The sequence below is a fragment of the Notothenia rossii genome, assembly GCF_949606895.1.
Source record: "Notothenia rossii genome assembly, chromosome: 2".
Lineage (NCBI taxonomy): Eukaryota > Metazoa > Chordata > Actinopteri > Perciformes > Nototheniidae > Notothenia > Notothenia rossii.
In genome coordinates, this window is record NC_136904.1 from 32,081,903 (window position 1) to 32,106,265 (window position 24,363).

Consider the following 24,363-nt stretch of genomic DNA (forward strand, 5'->3'; position numbering starts at 1 on the left):
TGACGTAGGGGGGAAGATTTAATGTGGAGACAAGATGGGGGTTTAACATGCACACACACAAATAAACACTGCGTGAAATCAAGTCGCAACCACAAACAGCAGACTGGTCCCACAGGCTCAAACCGCCCACCAATGCCTTCATTATGCCTTAATGGGACTGATTATTCTCTCTACAACCCCCCCCCCACTGCCTCACAGTCCTGCCGGAGAAAACACAAACGTTTTAAGGAGCGAGCAAACACTTTGTTTAATCTAATTAATCCTCTTGGAAATGTAGCGCACTTTGAAGGCCGACTTTACAGCCGCTGGAGGAAACCAACAGCATTGACACGCAGAGGAAATATTTCCTTGTGGGTGATTTTCTGTCAGTCTTTCTGGTATATTTATTTCAGTAAAGGCTAAAACAAATTATAAAAACAAAAAGTAGATATTAACCTTATAGTCTATCTAGGAGCTAATGGTTTATTGTGTTTCTTATCCAACATCATTTGGTTTCTTGGACAAAGACCCCGACTGAAACCAGAATTGAAGATCAGAACCGACATGGATATATTGAAGTATTACTCTCTGTGGGAACTGGATGATCTCACCCTGTGTGTCTGTCATTACATGCATCTGTCGTCCCCTGTGCCCTGAGTCTGAGCGTTTGCAGTGGAGGATCAGAGGCTCTGCAGAGCGTCGAGTCGTGTGGCTCTCTAATTAAAGCTGACGCTGCCACTGAAGCCCGCCAGCCCCCGGGTCAAAGGTCACCACGCAACCGCAAGCAGGTAGCCAGCCAATGTGAAACAGGCTGAAAGGCAAGCAGCCACCACCGACAGCCTCTCCACCTCCTTAACCTGTCCTCCTCCCCCACTGGTCTCTGCTACTTCTTTTCTTCCTCTACCTCTCCGTGAAGAAAAAACACCCGCCTGCACACATTTATCCACTCAATGACATGGGAGAAGAAGAATAGAGGCCGAATAGAAAAGTAGGAATGAGGGAGGGGAGGAAGAGGAAAGGCTTTTCAGCCTATAGGAAGCTTGCACTTCAGAGCCCTTTCAGCGCAATGAAAGAGCGAGGACCTCGCTGCAAGGGTGCAAGGCCAGCATCGGAAGGCCAAACGAGTCACGAGACCAATAAATAGTATGAGAGGTAACTTTCCTCGTATGAATGATCCAATGGTCTGTTCACCGAAACAAAAGCGTGCTGTTGACCTTTGACTGTCCATTTTTTTTAAAGCAAAGTGGAACCGGACCTCGTGTGTTTTCCTGGTAAAAAAAAAAGCTGGCGCTGGCTGAGTGATCAGAAGCGCTGAAGAAAGCCATTCATCATGATGAAGAAAAAAAAGGAAAAAGGTCTCACCCACAGAGTAAAGAGTCCCTCCTTGTATTTGGTCAAGTACAAGTTAACCAGAGTCACATGGACTCAGAGGTCTCTTGTTTACAGCCAGGGTTATAGCAGCACGTCAGGAGGTCAGACACTGCAGAGGAGGGGAGTCAACAGCCTGGTCACTTTCCAGTCTGTTTCTGTGCTGCTCAGCCTTCTGAACACGAGGAACTGCTGGCTGTCAGATGTCAGCATCCACCTCTCTTTCCCGCTGCCTAGAAACACTCACGCTTTGAGGTCGCTTCCAGGAGTTGATTGGGGTCACATGCTCACTCCAAACAATCTGCACTGCCGCTCTTTTCTTGTGGTTTATTTGATATGGACCAAACAAATACAAACTGACACACTGATTACACAATTGCAATGTATTGCAACAGATGTGATGATTTTGAAAATTGGAAACAACCATCCCTAGCGGGGATTTTGTATCCGCATAAATATAGAGAATACCATTTAGGAAGTAGAAATTAGTATATAGAGAAAAAAGACATCTAAAATCTACAGGTCTTGTTAATGTTATTTTGGGACGGGTATGATTTGAGAAAAATATGATCTTATTTAATCATTTGTTATAAAAGAAGCCAAAATCTCTTGTACTACAGATTATGTAAAAACAAGATTCTTGCAGAAAATATATAAATCTGCTTATCTGATAAAAGAATAATAAACATGACAGTTCTTTTTGTAGGTACCAAAAGTATGTTTGCACAATGTGCAGCTAAAATATTGCAGAATACCTAATTTCTGTCCAAGCAAGAAACACGTCTACACTTTCACGCTGGAACCAAAAATAGCTGAAGGTGGGTTGCATTTCCTTTTAGTCTGGCGTTAAGTGTCTCGCTGGGGATGGATGGATGTGTCTCATACTTGAAGAAAGAAATTGCGAGCTTCAAGATAAAAGATAGAAACCACATTAGGTGAAAAGAGAGAGCCAGATCTATACATTCACCTCACAACAGACAAAGAAAAAGATGCACTCAAGCAGCTTTTTATCCATTAGTTTCTGTAAGTTTGGTCACACGTGTAGAATAAGAAGAGAGACAGCTCTTTATGTCTGTCTCCATCAAAGGGACACGGAGCCTCGTATCGCAGAGGGTCAACACACACACACACACACACACACACACACACACACACACACACACACACACACACACACACACACACACACACACACACACACACACACACACACACACACACACACACACACACACACACACACACACACACACACACACACACACACACACACACACACACACACACACACACACACACACACACACACACACACACACACACACAGATTACCTCCCAGCCGGGGGCCTTATGTGTATTGTAACCACAGTCTGTCCACACTGTCAGGGACAAACACCGATCTGACCTCAGAGCAGCCAACACTCTGCTACACATCTAGAGAGCAGAAACAAACTCAGCTGTCTCTCTTCATCAGTCTCTGAGCGCTCAGCTTTTGGTTCACATCACACAAAAAGGTGGGAAACCCTCACAGGAGACTGTCAGACTAGACCAACACAAACTCAACACAGAGACAAGCAGAGCAGGACGTCAAATTAACTACACAGAGGATTTGTATAAGCCAAGCAGACAAATGGCCTCAAAAGAAGGTTTACCATTCCAAAAATCCTGAGATGTTGATGACAAACTAAATGATGTGTTATTATTATATTTATATAATTCTACTATTGGATCAAAGGTGTCAAGAAAATGTCCACTAAGTCCTTGTTTGTGTAAAAAAAAGTAATTAGGAAAAAGGGATTGGAAATAGAGTGCAGCAAAGGACGTTTTCTTACTGCTGGGAGTTTCTTTAAGTTTTCCTGTGTAAGAAAATAATCTGGACATTATACTAAAAGGACTGTTTCTTGAAGGCTTGCAAACACAGCAAGCCTCCAAACTGAGTGATGTGATTCCACACTGTCAGAAGTCATGACAAATGGATTCACTCCTTCTGCATCACGAGAAAGACAGATCGAGCAAACTAAAACTGGACAAGGGCTGCATTTAAAAAGAAAAAAAAAGAGCAAATGTGAACACCAGACTAAATGACTTTTTTCCAGAGAGTCTCGTGTTGTGGCCTGGATCTTTTGGCTGTGTCAGCCTTTTCCAGGCCTGACAGAGTGTGATGGAGCTGCGACCCGTCGTGAGGCAGACCTCTGGCTGCCCGGCCGGTGACTGATGCACACCAGGCCGCGGAGGAGAGCTTTATTAAACGACGACGAGGAGCCATCGCTCTCCCTCTGACACATTGGGGGCTCACCTTGGGGTGGGATGCGACGGGGGGAAAGGAGGAGTCAAGGGAGATGTGAAACATTTAATCCATTTGTATGAACACACCTTTGATAAGACGTACAGCGTTTGTTGGATTCTTTCTTTCTCAAAACGTGCTTGTTGTGTGACTGTATGTGTTTGTATGTGCATATGTGACTGTCTCTCTGTGTGTGTGTGTCTGTGTGTGTGTGTGTGTGTGTGTGTGTGTGTGTGACTGTCTCTCTGTGTGTGTCTGTCTGTGTGTGTGTGTGTGTGTGTGTATGTGTATGTGTATGTGTGTGTGTGTGTGTGTGTGTGTGTGTGTGTGTGTGTGTGTGTGTGTGTGTGTGTGTGTGTGTGTGTGTGTGTGTGTGTGTGTGTGTGTGTGTGTGTGTGTGTGTGAATGTCTCTCTGTGTGTGTCTGTGTGTGTGTGTGTGTGTGTGTGTGTGTACGTGTGTGTGTCTGTGTCTGTGTGTGTGTGTGTGTGTGTGTGTCATTTAGCAGGGAACGCTGTGAGTCGACATACTGCAGAGCGAGCGTGCGATGACAAATCCATCACTTAACCCTCTCATTCAATCTTTTGACACACACTGAAAAATGCTAAACGCACATACACAATCAACACACACATGCTACACCTGCAGACCTTGACAGCCTGCGAGAACAAAACCGCCAACGCACACACACACCTCCTCCTCCTCCGAGCCTTCATCAGCAGCTGCAGGAGGCTCCAAACAGTCTGAACATCCCGCATCTGTGAGCGCCCACCTGCAGCCGCAGCAGCACCCCATGGGTGCAGCAAGCAGGGCCAACAACAACAGCAGAAATACGCACATTAAAAACCACACAGCAGTGTCCACAATGATCCGGCCACAGTAACAGATGCTTGACGACCTCCATTTTATGCTCCATTAAGTAAAGGTGTCACATTTTAACATCAATAAATCATTATCTCATTAATCTTGAAACATTGCTGTAATTAATGTGACACGGCTGTCGACTGAAGACATTTCATTTCCCATAACGTAAAAATAAAAAAGCTTTTTTTTGTAGCTCGACAACCATTCTTTATTTTAGTTTCCTTTGGAACCAAAGCTTTTTAAACCTTGTAAACGTCCGCAAGGGATAAAGAAATAAATATTGATTCAGCTACAAAACAGTAATGTTATTTCTTATCTACATAACTCCTGAATCAATATTTAAGACAAACAATTACCGTCTGCCTGGATTCCAGAGGGAATTAGACGCTGACATTGTTTTTCTATAGCACTAAATAATAATCTCTGTCTATTACAATTGTACATCCAACACTGGATTTTAATGAATAAATACAAATATCCCTGCAGGAAATAAAAGGCATTTGTCTTGGGTTGCAAATACAAACTATTTTTATCCACTACATGTTTTTTTTCCAACCATAGTTGGCATTTCAGAAGCTCAGAAAGTTTGACTTTACTTTAACTTTCTGCAGAGTGAAATAAGCCCTTGACTTCTTGGTGACGGACATTTGTCAGGACCCATTGCCTCATCGAGGTAACGCTGCCATGTGCTCCCACTATGTGAGAGAAAACAGTTTGTCTCACTCAGAGTGTGTGTGTGTGTGTGTGTGTGTGTGTGTGTGTGTGTGTGTGTGTGTGTGTGTGTGTGTGTGTGTGTGTGTGTGTGTGTGTGTGTCTGGCGGGCAGACTGCCAACACAAACTGACAGCGGATGGCGCCGGCAAAAAGGTGACTTAAATTAGGGGTGAATAAGCTAAAAGCAGCCGACACTAATGTCAGATCTCACACAGACACAACACAACGTTCACTATGCTTGTGTGTTCTCTTTCACGTATAGAGCTGTATAAACATAATAAATACAATGATGTGAATATATATAATATGTTATCTTTTACAAATAAAGATTATTCACATAATGATTTGAAAGCTCATGACTTTGGCCTTCAGCAACTATATTTAAAAAAAGAAAAAGGCTCCTTTCAACAAAGAGAAAAACCTTTAAAATCATCTTAAAAGGTGAGTAGACCCGTGGCCTGATTTTCAAGGAAAGCTAACTCTTTGAATGGAAGTGTTCATCAGTTCTTTGAATATTTGTTATTTCCAGTTAGAGAGGAAGGAGCTTATACAAACGTTCATTGACAGCGCTGACTAGACTAGGAGATGTGAGGAATATCACATCAATACGTCCAAATAAAGTTAATACCTTGGATTTTAATCTGCAGTTTTGTTATGTAGTTTATAACAAGGACACAATTAGTTATCGTCCGACAAGAGAAAGCATTTTTTAAATTATTTTTCCCAGAAGGAAACCATCATGAACTTTTGGCCACGAAGTGAAGACCGAGAGAGGAATAGATGGAGGAGGGGAAATTATTCCAGAGGAAAACAAACCTCACAGATTTCTGCCTGATATGCATACACCACCGCTGTGCTTAGCTCCCTCTCGCTTCCTCTCCGTCTCACACACACGCTCGCTCACACACACAGCTGACCTTTACAGTGAGAAAGGAATACATGAATAAAACTAAAATCTGCAAATGACAAATCTGCATTTGGCCCTCCAGGTTTCCCTCGGGGCGAGTTTCAGAGAGTCAAATGAGGGCAGTTGGATTTAATCTGCCGCCTCGGGAATGCACACACACAAATAACACACATACATGCACACTAAGGCAAGCCAGCGGGCTGATTTGCTATTAAACAGACCAACCAAACATTGATTTTCATTTCATTTGCTAACAGGAACTAAAGTGATTACTGTGAGGAAAGAGAAGAGGAGAAGAATACAAATATGACCGGAAATGAGGAGCAAGGAGAAAAGTATTGAGTCAATGGAATAGGAGAGAATCTCAAAGCAGAATTAAAAGAGTTGGCACGAAAGGAAGAGACTCCCCAGTGGACACCGCAGAGGAAAAGAGAGGAGAGCAGGGAGGATCAGGGGAGGCAGCAGCAACAGTTTGACCTTGGTCCAGGGAGTCAAGTCAAGAATCACAAAGCGTGTTAATCCCCACAGAGCGCCTTTCCTCTCTGCTCCTACTGCTCTGGTCTGTTTCAGTCAGCAGAGCTTATCGGAGACGGCAACACCAGCAGGATATCTGGGAGCCGCCTGACAGGTCACTCGCTCTATTATTGATGTCTGTGTGTGAGATTATTTGATGATTAATTTGAATTGATTTGTAATTTAGTCTATGAAATAAAGACAGATGCTCATTCCAGATTCACATAGCTGAAAATGATGTCTTTAGGCCCGCAGGTTTAGTGTGATATTGAAAGCCAATATCAAATCTAACTTGGTTTACAATGATGGAAAAGAAAAATAAGCAGAACAAAGTTAGACAGGGCACATTTTTGGGAATATTTGGGATGGCTAATTAGTTATTCTGCCTTAGTGTAGGGATGGGTATTGAAAACTGGTGCCAAGTTTTCCAATATCTTACAATCATCTCCGTGAATATGGATGCTTTGCTATAGTTGCGTGTGAACAAAGACATAGCAACACGCGCAGTCTGTATCGTGTTTGGGAACAGCGCTATGGCGAAGGAAAAAAAACACTCAAAAGCATACACTATAATTACTTCAAGGTCTAATGTGCAAGAATTATTATTTGGCAAAGGTTTCATAATGTGTTCAATTGCAATAAATGTTGTTTTCTGCGAAAAACAGGTTATGAATGTCCTGTTCTAACACTAGCTTTAAGCAGCTTATAACAAACAATTACAAACTACAAATGCTAAAAAAAAATTATATCAGAGAAAATATTTAAATAAAATAATGTAATGTGTGTTTTATGGAAATGGCCACTAAAGAAAACAACAACCAACGACAAACTAGGATAACATATTTACCTCCAAGTAATCTTTTTCCAACCAACAATTTGTCAACTGGAATATATAATAAAAACGATATTGATACAATACCATAAATTCCCATTTAGTGTGTAGAGTGTGTAATGTGTAGAGACCTGGTCACACTTTTTAAAAACAGCTACACTTTTAGACCTGACGTGTTTTACACAAGCTGTACTGATCCACTGGAACGCCACTTACTACGAAAGGGCAAAACACTGAAATTCACATCTTGCATTAAAGCAGTGGATCAAAGACGGAAGATTAAAAAGAAGATTAATAAATAAATTAAATGAGTTTCAAGTTCAGAGAAAAGGACTCAAGAGTTTTACTTTCCTCCAAAATTGTGTTGCCTGGAGCAGAAAGAGTTAACGACGTGAATAAAACCTTCAGCACCTTTTAAGAGAGGCTTGACTGACAAGGTGCAGAAGCCTGACATCTTTGCAGTGTGTGTGTGTGTGTGTGTGTGTGTGTGTGTGTGTGTGTGTGTGTGTGTGTGTGTGTGTGTGTGTGTGTGTGTGTGTGTGTGTGTGTGTGTGTGTGTGTGTGTGTGTGTGTGTGTGTGTGTGTGTGTGTGTGTGTGTGTGAGAGAAGAGGAGGTTTAGGTATTCGGTCTGTTAAGCATCTGTCATTAAACGGTGTGTGTTGTGTGTTGTGTGTCTTTCATGCTACACTGCTTTCACTCCAAGCAGAAGTGAAAAGGGTCAGAAGAGAGTTATATTCAAAATGTATAGAGTCCGCTAACAGGATTATAAAAGGTAGATTTGTTCAATAAAGAAAAGATTGGAAAATGAATATCTCTAACAAAATGGGTTTGTCCTTCAGGTCATAGTTGTACAGAAAGCCATTTTTTAAAGCAAATATTCGGAATAAAGCTCGTTTCACTCTCCATTGTGATGATTTACTGCTGTTTCTGTATCTGATCTGTTTCATTTCAAACCAAATCTCCTTCATATTCAGAGTGTTGGGAGACAAAACAAACAACAAGGCGACATCACCTGGGAGAAGTGGTGAGAATTGTAATTTTGAAAATGATTTATAGGAAAAATAATCATCATCTTATTTGATATAAGATGGAAAGATATTTCCTACTGCTTAATGTATTAAGGATGTTTATGTTCATGTTTCAGTACCTGATTTCTGAAGAAACTACTCGTCCGAATCAGAGCAGACTGTTTGCACATCAACACTTTTTACAAGAGATAGTTGAAAAAGACAGAAAGACAATAACATGGTCAACACATCAAATTTTGACATGATCATAATAAAATAAGTCATTTAAAATATCTAGTTCTATTCACTATCCTAAAGTCACCGGATTTCTTATTAATATCAACTCTAAATGTTGCCCCCAGCGATAAGTGTTACCATGTAAATTCTACCGTGTAAGATTTACAACATCTGGGGCAATTTTTCAGACTCTCTGGTGAGATTAATTAACTGAGGCAACTTGTTGGACACATATTTAACCAAAAAGCTATGTGTGAGAGAGCTTGGTTCAAATCCGCCTCAGTCCCTGAAGAGTGGAGTAGAGAACAGGCTTTGCTTCCTCTGTTTCAGAAGATACAATGTTGGAACTATCAGCGTGGGAAAGAGCAGATTTTCACTGATTTGATCTAAAACTATGTTTCATTTGTGTGTGCTTCTTTAGGCCTGATGCAAGGACACAGACACATATGTGTCCAATTGTACTGAATGAACTGTTCCTCAGTGGTATTTAAAAATGTTTTGCTGTGAATGCCCACATGCTGTACAGAAAACTGCTGCAAATAAAACATGGATTATGTTTGAAAGGCGCTGCAGCAGAAGACCTTTAAAAACAGACATTTAAATGATGGATTGATAAGAAAAGAATGGCTGGAGCAGTGATGGGTGAAGGGTGTGAAGTTGCTTATCAGTCAATCAGAGCGGGATGTTTCCTCCATCTTGTGCACAGCTGTAACCTGCTGCTGCTTCCTATGATGCTCGAGAGAAAATGTCATAGTCCTTCCTGCTATGGAGGTACAAGTAAACTGACTAATTAGTCCAGTTGGTATGTTATGCAAAACACAATTTATATTCTTAGTGTGATATAAGAGGAGGTGTGGAGAGAATATTAAAGTTGTGTTTTCTTACACTTGTTTGATCATCTAAAACTATTGTGTCTTTCTGCTGGCTCTCGCAGGATCTAATTGCTCTGAAGTGCTGCGCCTTTACTGAGTCAAGGTTGTCATAGAAAGGACCAAGGTAAAGGTCTTGTTTCAAAGCCACGTAGGCCAGCACTGCTCGGCTCCCTGTCTCCTGTGTGGAAGGACAGCAGCAGCAGCAGAGGAGGCCACTGCAGCGTTTATCAGCTGGTAGTTACACGCTACATTTCCTGAGTGATGCTGCCGCGGCGCGTCCTGCAGCAGCAGAGCGCTGAGGGGCTCCGAGGAGCTCGCCCACCCAGGCGGCGAGATGCTGAGCTGCTGATGAAGTGAGGGGTCACTGCAGGGCTAAGTGAGACCTCACACTGGACCAGCAGGCCAGACCTCGGGCCACCATGGCATATGGGTGTGAAGGAGGTGAGGAAGCTGAGGAGGCATTGTGGGGGGGAAGGGGGCACCCAAGCTGTCCTCTCCGCCTCTCACGAGACCCCAAGCTGTCACAACAGATATTTACCAGCCCTCACACTAAACACCCACCAGGGAGAGGGGGGCAGCATCCTTCCTCTTTCAAACAGAGGGATGGAAAGCAGGAAGTATGGAGGACACAATAAGTAATCTCTCCTTCCTGCTGCTGTGATGTCTGAATGCCGGGTCGCTGTCCTCTGCTACTCCTGCAGACCTGCTAATGATAGCCACTGGGAGGATGAAGGTGTGACCTAAATACTTATTTTAGGTCTGGAGCTGACTTGTGAGGGAACCAGTGTACACAGAACAGAGGGAGTCACAGCCGGACAGGAAGTGACACACTCCACGGGTCACAGCACAGAACACACAGCTGCAGAGCAGAGGGCAGAGGGCACACTGAGAGACTCTACAAACACTGTACGGCCACAACGGCCCACACTGAACTACAGGGATTCTTTCACTGGACTAAAGCTGGAGAATCGAGCAAAGAAAGAGCAAATCATCAGTGCCAGTCTTGGATACTTTCTACTGCAGAGAACTTATGCTGAAAAGAGTCAATGAATAGATTAGATAGTCATAAAGAGAAAATACAATTGCTCTAGATTTATCATTAAATGCAAATGTTTGCTTCACTGATTTGAGGAAATGCTTTGCATTTCATTATATATATATATATATATATAGAATGATATATATATATATATATATATATATATCATTCTATATATATATTGTTCAGAATGCGTGAGAAATGTCATGAAGGGCTGCAACAACCAAGGAATGTTTTAATCGGTTATTCATGAACTAATCCCAGATTCTCAATATTCAAGGTGATTTCTCTGTCTTATTTTATCAATCCAAATGTATTCTGTATATAGTATATATATACAGTATATATTCATTAACACTGAGTACCGTTCTCTAGCATTATAAGCATTGTAGAGAATGACATTTTGACCGAACATTAGTGAACGCAGCTGTGATCTCAGGAACTTTCTTCAATCGTGACTACAAGCTCTTTCTCTGCAAAAACACTTCACACTCCGCCTGCTTCTGTCTGTTGAATACATGCTGCTTACACCGTCCCTCCACCAAACATCCCCCCCTCCCATCATGCTCTTCACTTTTTCCACACCCGAGAGCCTATTGACCGGGTGTCCCAGTACCACGCGTATCACTTAACCTCGCGTCAAAACACAGGTGTAACGTAAGCCCGGGGAGCAGGCGAAGGTCCCGAGCTCATAAAGAAATGTGCGAGCTGGAAGTAGCACCCTGCGTGTAAGAAGGGCCCCTCTTTGAGAGCCGAGTGCAGAGTTACTGCAGCGAGGGCAGCTGGAAGGCAGCCAGACACTGACAGAGGCACACCTTCACCTCGGGGATCCGCAACACAACGGCACAGAAATACGACTCGGCGGTAATGAAAAGCAGAAAGTAATGAGCATTTTTTAAATGGAGGGCATAAAAAGGAAGGTAGCTGCTCTTACCAGGGCGCCCCGTATATCCGGAATCCCTTTATGGTGACGTCCGAGTCGTGCAGGTAAACACAGTTTGAGAGGAGCGTCTGCACATCGTCAAAGTCCTCGGGTTTGAGTTTGGATACGGAGGGGAATCGGTAGTAATCCTGCTTGACCAGCTCGGCCATAAAGTCCTTATCAAAGGTCAGCTCGTGGTTGCCGGCGATCACCACCTTGAACTCGTACGGGAGGCCACCTGAGGGAGATCAGAGGGAGAGGGGTGTGAGCTGGAGTCTCAAATCCACATATTTATCCACACGTTATGGCAAGAATTTCCACAGCGCTGACATTTGCTTAATATACCTCTTACCTGAAACAACCATTTGCTGTTCAGGTGATTTTAAACATGTCAGGAAAAAGAAAGAAAATCGCTTCACCAATAGGAAATAATTACATGTCTGTGCACAAGCTGACTGAAGACACAGAACTCTGTATCACGAAGCCCTGTATAACAATATTAAACCAACACATTGGTAAATATTGACTAGACTACCATCCAAAACAAATGTAGTCTTTTGCCTTTTTATTATGGTTGCAATATTTTAAGAATGAAGATGATTGTTGTATGTGATTTATCAAAATGCCACCAATACAGTGATATCCCATTCCTGAAAACATTGGTTTGATTAGCACATAATACAAATGTGTTGCTTGATAAAAGTATTTCTGAATCCATATTTCTCCAGGTTTTTCATACTGCTTGTTTTGAACTAAGTATGGATATTATTGAGCGCTCACTAAATCTGCAGAATATTGATTATTAAAGATGGAAACTGATTCCTAGCACACTGCAGATTGTGCAGCTCTGTCCCCCTTTAAGCAGAGGAGTACTTCATAAAATCACGAAGGGCTTGCACTGTTCCACTTGGCTGTCCTGGTATTTTGTACATGGAGCATACACCCTCCTCAGGAGCTCCCTGTATATCTAACCCAGAGCACAGATTAGGACTGTAGTGAAACCTCACTCAGACAGTCAGAGGTTACAGCACAGCTGACGGCTCGGCTTGACCCCTGCAGACCACCGTACATGTCCGCAGACACCGGGCGGCTGCAGGAAGCACGAACTTGAACTAAATAGAGGAGAACATCTATTACAATTCTCATCCCCTCATCTTTCAACTTCGGCTGTGCCCTTTTCGCTCGGCTGTCTGGTGATTTGTCCCGGTTCCCCTTCGCCATCAAGAAACAGACTTACTACTTTATTCCAGCCGATTGAGCACTCGAAGCTCTGGCCTTCATCACCCCTCCATTATTTTTAAAGATTTTTTCCCCTCTCCTTTATTCTATTTTTTACGCTTTCAGTGGATTCTGTTACTTTCTTTTTTTGCATTGCCTGAATGTTCTGTATAGGTATCTACAGGCTTTATTAATGTGTATAGCTTGATTAATCAGATTCCTTTCTAGAGGATCTATTCTATCTATTAATAGCTACAAAATATCAGCAAATTGTAAAAAAGTTGAAACTAAAATAAATCAGTTTTCTCGCCTTGTTTTTCAACTCATATTTTTTGTTTATCATGAAATAATATAACAAAAGTAGTCAATACTCAAAAGAGGGAATTCAAATTTGAAAAATAAAGATATATAGCTGGCATTTAGCAAAGGTTTACCAGAGGAAATATTTATAAGAAGAATTCACGGATATTGTACAAACTATTGCGTTGTTATTATTAGCAGAATAGATGTCCCTATCCTCCTACAAATGGAGTTTAACCGACAGGAAAGTATTAGTCTCAGAGACATTAGATATCCCCTTTCGCTCTGTAACGTATTGCTCTGCCTAGTGATAGCAAAAGGTTATGATGCATGCCAGGAGGGCATATTGAATAATATGTTGGATAAAGAATCCAATATAATGTTGAATAAAAAAGCTTTTTGAGTCATGCCAGAAAGTGAGAGAAAAGATGTAAACTCATGAACTGCTCAATTCTGCAGCGGTCAAGTTTGCAATTGAAAATAAAGATAAAAGCTGGCTCTATGCAGATATATTAAAACTTTCCCCCTGCTTCCATCTAAAGTGTGTGTGTGTGTGTGTGTGTGTGTGTGTGTGTGTGTGTGTGTGTGTGTGTGTGTGTGTGTGTGTGTGTGTGTGTGTGTGTGTGTGTGTGTGTGTGTGTGTGTTCTCTAATGCTGAAAATGAAAGAATCATGGTTCCCCGGTCTACAGGTTTCATTCCCGCTCCTCTAAATTAGCTCTTGTCGCGTCTCAGGATCATAAATTCCAGTCTAACCTTATATGAGAGCCCGTCTCTCAGTCCCCCAGCACTCTAACTGGATCACACAGCCATTAATACACACATACAGACACACACATGCACACACACAACAGCAAGCGAATCATCCTCCCCACCAGCAGGCAGGGAAAATATGGGGGGAAACATAATTACCATCAAACAACTCCATCCCCATCACTCTACTGGGAATCTCTACTGCTTTTTATTGCCACCGTGATACATCTTACAGAGGGCTGCTGGAGTGATACACACAGATTGATTTCCTATCCCTCGCCCACAAAAGGTATGAAAGAAAAAACTAAGAAAAAAAAAATCACTTTTTCTCAAACCTCTGGAAATGTAAACTTTCATAAGTCAAAAGATCGAAAATGGAAAAGATTCTAGTTTCAATTTAATAACTGAGGTCACGTGATAATTGTATCCACTATATAAATGTCAATATATATAATTATGGCGCTCTAATGGGGATGTGATAATCACAAATATTTATTTCAAATTATTGACTCTTTAAACAAATGTTTGAAGAATTGCAGAAACAATCTCAAACCACAAGCGCAGGAAGGGAACCACATATCTCTCTGTTAGACATCACCGTTCAACACACATATTTAACCTCGGTACATCTACACACGTACACATCTGAGCCTCTGGGAGCAGCTTAAAGCCGCAGATCAGAGCCGCTGCTCTGCCATCACACAGGCTGGGTCAGGGAAAGCTCGTTCCTCTGCATCGATCTCCAACCATCTACTTCAAGGAGCCAAACAGGAGGCGACGGCCCCCACAGACTTCCTCCCGGAGCAGACAAAGGAGGCCGAGAGGGAGGGGAGGGCCACTGACACACTGCTCAGTCTACAGCTTTTAATCTACATCAACAACCTCATCCAGCTTTACATTTAGAATCTGTTTAGATTTTGTAGATTATTGTGTGGATGATACATTGTGAACAACACATGTGTTTTGAAATCAGAGGAAGATCTAGTGAAGGTTAACGCTCTGTAGCCGGTGGGCACAACGTAGTTAACAACTGAAGTTGCATTATGATGCTTTCAAGCTCTATTCAGTCAAAATCTGCACAGGGTAAAGGTCAATTATACTGTTATCATGATGTGTTCAAATGTGATGAAAAAGTCCATCATTTCTTAATAATTAGAATGTAGTGTTTTAATGCCAACATTCACTATAGATGACAAAAACAAAGGGTAAAGTATGATTTGTGTCAGTATGAGCCACAGCAGCTGCACTTGATCCCAACTGTTCTCGTTATATTATTAGTTTTTATTATGAAATTCCATCTTTATTCTGATTATAGGAGTTAATATATTATAATAATTTTCATAACCTTATAACTCAGATTTATAACTTATCCTTTTAGACCCTCCAGAAAAACGCGATTCTGCGATCGCAGAATTTACCGCATAATCAGCAAAATGGCGCAGATTTTTAAAAGGCCACATATTTATCAAAAGGCCGCATAATCCCCGCATTTTTCCACACAAAGTTAAGAAGAAAAAAAGTTAACTCGTCTTGACGTGACGTCATCAGCTCGCGCATCACAGAATGTAAACAACACTGTATAGAGTGAACGTGTGGAGCTCACACGATAGAGAAAACACCAAGATGAAAAAATCTAATCCATCTCATTTACCGACGAACATTTCTACTAAAGACCGGGCAAAAAGTGGGGGGAAACTATTCTGCACCCCGTGCACCTGTGTGTTGGAGCATAAGAGAAAATCGACGGTGACGACCCACTTTGATTCATTCAAACATTCGAAAATGCTTTCTGCTGCTGCGGACAAGAAAGCCATTCAACTCACGTTCACCGAGGCATCAACCTCCAAAACCCTTTCGAGGGCTACAAGAAACGAAGTGAGTAGCCTACAAGATTGAAGCTGCAGATAGCGAACGAGTAAATGAAAACAGAATGAGGCGGAGAAGTGTGTGTGTGTGTGTGGGGGGGGGGGGGGGTGTGTGTGTGAGATTAAAATAGCCCAATTGCTTTTACAATAAATAAATATTGAATGTGTTTAATTGAATAGTAAAGGGGTTTAACGTTAGTGGCAGGTTGTGTGTGAGAGAGAATAAATAAGACAGCTCAATATTTTAAAAAATTGTTATTCTTTTTCCCCGCATATTTAGCAACTTTCCGCATATTTCACAACTTCCCGCAATTTCACCGCATAAAATCACATAAAAACCCCGCATATTTAATTGCATAATCAAGGAATTTAGCCCGCGTTTTTCTGGAGGGTCTATCCTTTTGACCTCATTTAAGTGGCAGGAACATGTTTGTGGTAATTTTCCATCCTCTGACCCACTCACAAACCAGGCAGCGCGCTCCAAAATACACTAAGCCTTTTTCCACTTCGCCCTACATCGATTCTCCATTAGGGCCAATATCTGTTTTCACCAAGGCTTAACAAAATACAAACACACACACACACACACGCACACTTTACGTAGCTGTCTGTGTTGATGGATGAACGAGTTTGATAGAAAAGCTGACCAGTGTGTCCTCCTGGTGATGCCATGAGCTGTGTTGGCAGTGACAAAGCAGAAACAAGTAGTGTGTGCAAATGTGTGTGTCAGGGGAATTAGGGTACAGCACCTGGTCATATGGGTACACTTATGAGAGTTATGTCTAGAAAAAAGTAAAAAGGAAGCTGAGTTTTTGTCAATGTTTTGTAAATACACTGCAAACCTGTGATATTATGCAGCAGTTTTTGTTTTGGTTTTAAAGTAACAAAAGTTCTCAGCTCAAATTGACTTTAAGCCTTTCAGATAAAGTTTGGAATAAACTAAGTTTTTGGCAGGGCTCAAGCTTTAAAACATGTTTTTCTGACTGTATTGGCTCTTCAATTCACATCAGGTGGCCATTTCGCACCACTGAGCTCAAGCAAAACTCCCTACAGAGTGGATACAACCAGTGGTGAAGTGGGGATTGTTTTACTGGGTGGACGGAAGACACTATGGACGCGCTCGTGAACTATCAACGGGGGGGGGGGGGGGGGGGGGGGGAGACCTCTGTGTCGCATGTCAGCGCAACTTACATGATACCGTTTAGACAATATAATAATAAAGGGCGGTGCCGGCCGTCAGCGAACCGATCCGACCTTTCTGCACGACTGTCACTCAAATGCGGGACGTCGTAGTCTCAATTTGTGGGACACGGGACAAATAATAAAAATGCCGTGTGTGCCTGGTCACCACACACACACACACACACACACACACACACACACACACACACACACACACACACACACACACACACACACACACACACACACACACACACACACACACACACACACACACACACACACACACACACACACACACACACACACACACACACACACACACACACACACACACACACACACACACACACACACACACACACACACACACACACACACACACACACACACACACACACACACACACACACACACACACACACACACACACACACACACACCAAATCAAGTTGCATAAATGCTTGAGCTACGTTTTTATTATAATTACTGTGAAATGTATTATGTTTTCGTCATTATTACAACAAATACACACTTGCAACTGATAACACTGGCAATGATTTTCTATTTATTAGACTATAAAAAATAAAAATAAATCACGCTTCAAATAAGTGGGGGTATGGCGTACCCCCGCGTCCAACGCCCACTACACCGGAACATAAAAGGTTGAAGCAACTTTATACATAAGGACGTTAGAAGAAATGTAACCATGTCTCGACAACAATCCCCAAAACAATGATATATATATATAGCTCTTATATAAATGGAGCTTTCCAATGTTTCTGCACTATTGTGAAAACAGCCTCAAATGTATATAACAGCAAAGAAGAAGAATAGGATGAGGTGAGTGTGAAAGTCAGTGCGTGAGGTTGAGTGGGTGGATTGAGATGTAAGCTATGTTTAAGGTAAGTTCTGTTAAAGATGTGACTGTTTGAACATGCAGAGCATACTGAGGGACAGCAGAGAAGTGGAATATGCTGCAGAGGAGGTTTGAGAAGTCTCTACAGACGGCTGTTTTTGCTGTGAAAACTGGGTCAGCGTTGGTATCCAGTGCAACTGCTGTGAATCCAGACTGACTGCAGCCGCTGTCGACTGTTGAGAGGCCAAACTTTGACAGCTACCTTTAAACTCAGCAGGGGGTGAGTGTGTGATACTGAAAACATAGATGTTGAGAGCAGTGCCACTTTAAACTGAGGAGTTTACTTTTAGTTTGAACCTGTGAAAATACGTCAGACTCTTTCAAAAAACGCTCTGAACTTTTGTTGTAATTATTCACTGAGATATAAATAAAAATACGGGTTAGAGAAGCATTTTCATGAGTCACTACCTGATCCTGGATTTTGAGGTGAAGGCTCAAACCAATCTCAGAGCTTCACTTCCATCTATGATATTTTTAAGATTCAACCACTTCCTGTTTCATGTGGTGTTTCCCTCTTCTTATCCTCATTTTAGACATTCCATTCACTTTTTTTTGAAAACCGCAGAGGTGTGCAGGCTTCCCCCTGAGTCTCCACGTTGTTTTTACGTTAAAAAGGGTTGCAAAAATACTCAACCAGTACGACTGGACGATTAATAGCAGGGACAACTCTGGTGTGTCCAGGATTGCTTTGGATGTTTATTCTCCCCTTTGAGCCAATGAGCGACATCAAATGTGACTTGCTGGCTTAATGAACACCGATTTTGTTTGATAAGAGTGTTTGTGTGTTTTTTTCAATAGCTAACCTTCTGACTTATGTCAAAACTCACAAGGATCTCCAGCCCTACTTGTAATGTCCTCTTGTGAGTCCTCTTTATTCTGGTCTCCATGAGAGCATGAAAGCTGATGGAGAGGTGCAACATTTTACTTTTGAGTTTAAACATTCACAACTCATGTACTCTTCCCCAAAATGTATCCAATCCTGCTAAGGGCTGATATAAATAAAAACTATCGAAATATATACTAAATAGCTCAAATGTCTTTTAACGTTACAGTTGGTGTGGTGGGTGGCTCTTATTGATTTATGCACTTAGTGAGAGGGACTGTCGGTCAGTATGTTTGTGTGAAACATGACTACAGAGGGACACACATGCTTCTTCTCTCGCCTCTAAGGTCTACACACACACAGGGCCAGCACTCCCACCCACAGCATGGTGCCACAGGGAGAGGTCAAAGGTTAACTGAGGCAGGGTGTTAGGTCAGAAGGGTTAAACTGGACACTTTAGCACAGCAGTTGTGGGGTCAAGAGGGGAGTGGCGGGGGTGTCACTGTGTGGTCCAGTTACTAGTTATGCGTGCAACATGTCTCGTGCCCCCTCCCTACACGGAGAACTTGTGCATGTCAGCTCTGTGTGTGCACGAGAAGTATGCGTGCGTGCAGACGGATGTGTGTGTTAAGCAGCTTAATACCTAGCCAGTCGTTGAACTTCTTAACCTCGGAGGGCAGGCCCAGCTCGGTGAAGTCACCCGTGTGCAGCAGCACGTCGCCGTAGGGCATCTGGATGCCGTCTGTTCGCGAGTGTGTATCAGACACACACACAAACCTGGTGTGTCCTGTTGGCTTGGGAGTGTCATAAGGAATGGGGTCCACCCTGCAGAAAGACAGAGACACAGAGAGACAATGAGCCCTAAACTTTGATTTGATAACATGTCACATTTTCGTCTGAGGAGTTGAAGCGCCTAGGACTCTGGGCAAATTGGTTCTTTGTCGTTGCCTGTTGAAGTTACTCAAAGTTCAAATATATGGTGTTTTTTGCAAGGATCCAGTCCAGAACAGGAACTTTGTTTCAGCATTCCCCTGCTCGCAAAGGAAATGTAATATCAGTAATCTCAGCAACTCGCTGAACTCAATTCATTTTGTTTTGCACTTTTAAGATTATTTGTGAGTTGATGGTGTACACACCTCTTTTATTGTGTTGAAGTAACAGCTTTCGTATTATTACCATATTATGTATGCTCTTATCTGTCAATCACACAACCATATTTGAGTGATGTGGATATCTAAAGGAAACAAACATTTTCCGTGAAAATGTAGACAGAATAAACTGAAATAATGGTGTTCTCCTTTTGAATGACTTGTTCAAATGTATCATTTATTTCTCTACTCAACCTACATTTCATTAATGACAATACATACAAATTGCTCAAATGCAGGAACAGCACATCATTTTTTTGACAGTTGGTTGTTCAGTCCTTGATGTTGCTGATATCTTATGGTCTATAAAAAATGCATTAAGCAAGCTTCTTATCACACACACATGCTTCTTATAATGCTTTCCATATGTGTTGTTGTTGTGTATGTTATTATAACCTACAAATTCTCAATTCACCATTTTAAAAAAAGGTACACAACTCAGTAAGCACTAAGCATCCAAAGCACATAAAGCAAACTGCGAATGATAATATTTTTCACTTCTGCCCTTGTTTTTATTTAATAATTGTGAAGATTATTCTCTTTATAAAAGAGCTGCAATTCAAAGGACGTGCCTTTTTTCCTCTGTGATATTTTAAATAGATGTAGCAGATCCAGAAGCATATTTTTAGGAAATGTATGCAAATGTCATACCATCTAGCAGAAGGGGCACAACTGAAAACTGGAACCTTAAAAAAAATATCATTTGTTGTGCAAAATAAATGACATGGTTCACAGAATAATGCATGCAGCAGAGCAAAAATGCATCTCAAAGAAAAGACGGTAAAAAGATGTGTAGTTCGAGCTGAAAAAAACAACCAGCGTTCGGGGTTGATTTTTGCACACAAAGAGGGCAATGGCTGTTTTGTGGCATCAGATTTGCTAAAGAGACAGTGAATTAAGGCATGCCATGTCCTTTCTACCCATTATCTGAAGAAAAACACTTAGGCCCAAGTCTGGCTGAAAAAAAAAAAGCTTTTTATTCAGCCTTTTTGTTCGATGTAAGCACGTCTGTTAAAAAGGAAGAAAAACCTGTACTCTTCTGACTGAAATGAAAGAGGGGGGGAAATCATCTTGTCTGTAATTGAAGTCTGCAATGTGCAATCCTCCAGCACTCTGCCACTAGGCCATTATTTCATTAGGAGAGATGTCACTCCGTCGAAAACATCAGACACATAATCAACACTGCAATCTCCAACCTGACAAGCACCACACACACCCACATAGTTAACTCACATGTGTGTGCGAACATGGCATGAAAACAGCTGCAGAAAGAAGATGAAATCAAAAGGTTTCAGACTGAGAGGACGTCATTAACAGAGATGGAGAAAATGGGCACCTTGGCAAAAAGAGAATTCTACTTGGGAGAGAAGGCAACATTGCATTTGAGGAAGTCTCATTTGGGAAGCAATCTTCCTGTTTTTACATTTCTGTGGCATGTTGAGAAGAATACTAGACATGGAAAAGGTTTACAGACAGTCTGACATATGCTGCTGTTCTGTTTGTGAGTTGAACAGCCATCTGCCTGGCCGGGTTTATGGTGAACAGGCTGGTCACTGTCTGAAATGCACCTTTCAATGACGTACACATTTAAAAACAACATTAGGTGACATGTGTCATGATGATTGTGTTGGAAAGTACCGTTTAAAAACCTCCATGTGTTGAGATCTGGTGTCTGTGAGTGCCATAGTAAATATTAGAGGTTTGGGAAATGTATGATCCAGTTATTGATTTTGTAACCCATCTGTATATTCTGACTTATAGCCAATGTTTTTCAAATTAACTTGGAAGGTGTTTAGAGCCGAAAAATCAACCAGGTGTGAATGTTTTTGGCCGATGTGCTAAAGGAAATGCCTGAAACTTATCTGTGCTTCATCCCATTGCAGAAGTCATGTCAATCCAATGTTGCCACAAAGCAGTCAAACTCACTGATTTACATAAAACAGCAGCTGCATACTTTCGGAGTATTTCTGGCTTGCAAAAGTTGGTGACTAAGAAGCGGAGGGGAAGAAAACAGTCCTCTAAATCTTAATTCTGAAATGTTAACAGACAACATCAGTGCCTGACAAATGCAGCACCCTCATGCAACGGTTACAAAGTTAAACCTATTACGACTTTTACCACAATCGGTGCATCCCTGGATCAAATGTTCTTGTTCTACCAGAATGTGAATCAGGTCTGATTGTGTTTTTTCATCTGTAACCTGCAATCAGTCAATATTTGAGTCATTATACCCGTTACTCCATCAAGCCGTCGGCTAGGTAGTGAGACATTGGAGCAGAGCGAGCTTCTCTGTGACCAGAGCAGGCCCTGAACTTAATATTAAACGCGCTGGACAAAATGAAAAACTGGCCACAGAGATAATGCTATTTACTATTGACTGTGTGCAGTAAATAAGTCTGTGTTCCTATATACACACAAACCCATTCACTTAAGCCAGCAGGGCAGCACAGCACATACACTGCAGGTTCTGATTCGATTTGGTGCTCTGTGGTGCCTCGATGTCATGCAGCTTTAAAGGATCCGACAGTTCCCGTCATGGAGGAAGGACGAATGCAGAATCACACGGGAGGACAAAACACACACATATGTATATATATACATATATATATACACACACACACACATATTAAAACAAAGCCAGGAGAAAAACAACTTCCAACTCCTCCCCTTTGAGATTTAATCCACCCTGAGAATGTAAGTAAATACCAGCAGCCCCTATCAATTAAGAGCAGGCCCGGGCCAAGAAACCTTCATGATGGTGCTGCGTTGGACACACACACACACACACACACACACACACACACACACACACACACACACACACACACACACACACACACACACACACACACACACACACACACACACACACACACACACACACACACACACACACACACACACACACACACACACACACACACACACACACACACACACACACACACACACACACACACACACACACACACACACACACACACACACACACACACACACACACACACACACACACACACACACACACACACACACACACACACACACACACACACACACACACACGACTGTATAACAATCCAGAGGTTCATTAGTAATGTATACAGGAGTTCAGGAGTTCAGTGCAGCAAAGGCCTCTGATCTATTGTAAACGGAGACAGTGAAAATGAAAAAGTCTGCGCCCCGGCAGCAGGTAAAAGAATATTCTCCAGTGACAGACTGAACTGTGTTAGCATGAAGGTTCGTGTTAACATGTCTGAGCTTCGGCGTGACATCAGAGGGAAGACTGCGGAGGAAAAAGAGTGGGGGAGAAAGAGAAATGCTAATGCGCTCGAGGAGGGCAGGAGCACACTCTCAAATCCGCCATGACATTGGAGCTGACACAAAACCGAGGTCTGTGGCTGCAGAAATATCTGCTCGATGAAGAAACGTCTGTGATCCCTCGGCAGAGAAACCTCAGCGAGTTAACTTCTCCTCACCTACAACTGCAACATTTATCAGCCTCCATTTTGGGAAAATGATAGTATTGCACTTCTGAGACCTAACATACGTTTGAACTTGAATGCAGTATTTCTTGAGCTAAGAGCAGCGACACGATCCAGTTTTTATTCTTACTGTCATTCCCTTGTTATGTTCTTAATTGCAAAATTCACAGATGACAGATTGCACATTTGAGAATGAAAGATGTTTCTCTTCAAATCAAGCCAGATTGTTTGTTTAGACTAAGCTTGTTCTATTATTCTGCATCACATAATGCCTTATATTCAGGGGTGCACATAACTTTCTCAGTGAGGTACTCAGATGAGTACCTGGAGTCAGTGTTTGGTACTCCAACTTCTGGCTCCACTCAAAGTTATTTGATGAAGCCCTCTGTATCGCGAACGTCCGGGGGGGGGGGCTAGTGGTGTACTTCGTGTCCGCAGAGCGTGACCGTTGTGATCAACTGTTTTAGCGCAGTTCTCCGGTGAAGGGGGGGGGGGGTCTCCCTCCGCAGCCGGTTGGCGTAGTTTTGGCAGAATTCCGTTGTACAGACCGACGTTAACAGCAGCCCTGTCTGTGCACACGGAGACCTACTCTGTCATCCGGTGATCTAACCGCCTTCTGGAAAAGCTTCACAAGTACGTCGGTACGCAAATGCGCTTTGTGACAAGAGACGGTACGCATTTCGGATTTTTGCCGCGCATGCGTACCTGCGTACCATTTATATGCACCCCTGCTTATATTCATATCTTACTACAAATATGTTTTCATGTGAATCCAGAGTTAAACACTTTCATCCGATTATGATAAGGACCTGTGGTGAGAGCATACAAAAACCTGCAGCCTCCATACGTTTTCAAAAACATCACAGTTTAATATCAATGTTAAAATAAGCTTGATGAGATTTGCCCTATAAAAAACGAAATTGAACCGTTTTTTGGAACATGTGTCATACAGAGAAAGACAGAGAGAAGTATAAATCAGCGCTTGAGAGACGAGTGCTCTCTGTTGTCTGTAGGAGGATATTCAATTTGACTGAACACACTTGGCTCCGTGGCCTTTTAGAAAAACACACAAGCAAACGGGGTCAGAGTTCAGCCTGGGCTTGCTCCTTCAAACGTGACACTTCACTCGCAGCAG

General features: G+C 42.2%; 1 protein-coding gene across 2 annotated transcripts in view; it reads right to left on the reverse strand.

The window, feature by feature from the left end:
- Positions 1-24,363, reverse strand: part of mpped2a (metallophosphoesterase domain containing 2a) — a 57,580-nt gene that overhangs the window by 19,505 nt on the left and 13,712 nt on the right. For both annotated transcript variants that reach the window (XM_079666496.1, XM_079666497.1), the window contains exons 3-4: positions 19,239-19,420; positions 11,550-11,775 (exon numbers count right to left, since the gene is read on the reverse strand). In XM_079666496.1, coding sequence (XP_079522622.1) covers positions 11,550-11,775; positions 19,239-19,420 — 408 coding nt within the window. The remainder of the gene's footprint in view (positions 1-11,549; positions 11,776-19,238; positions 19,421-24,363) is intronic.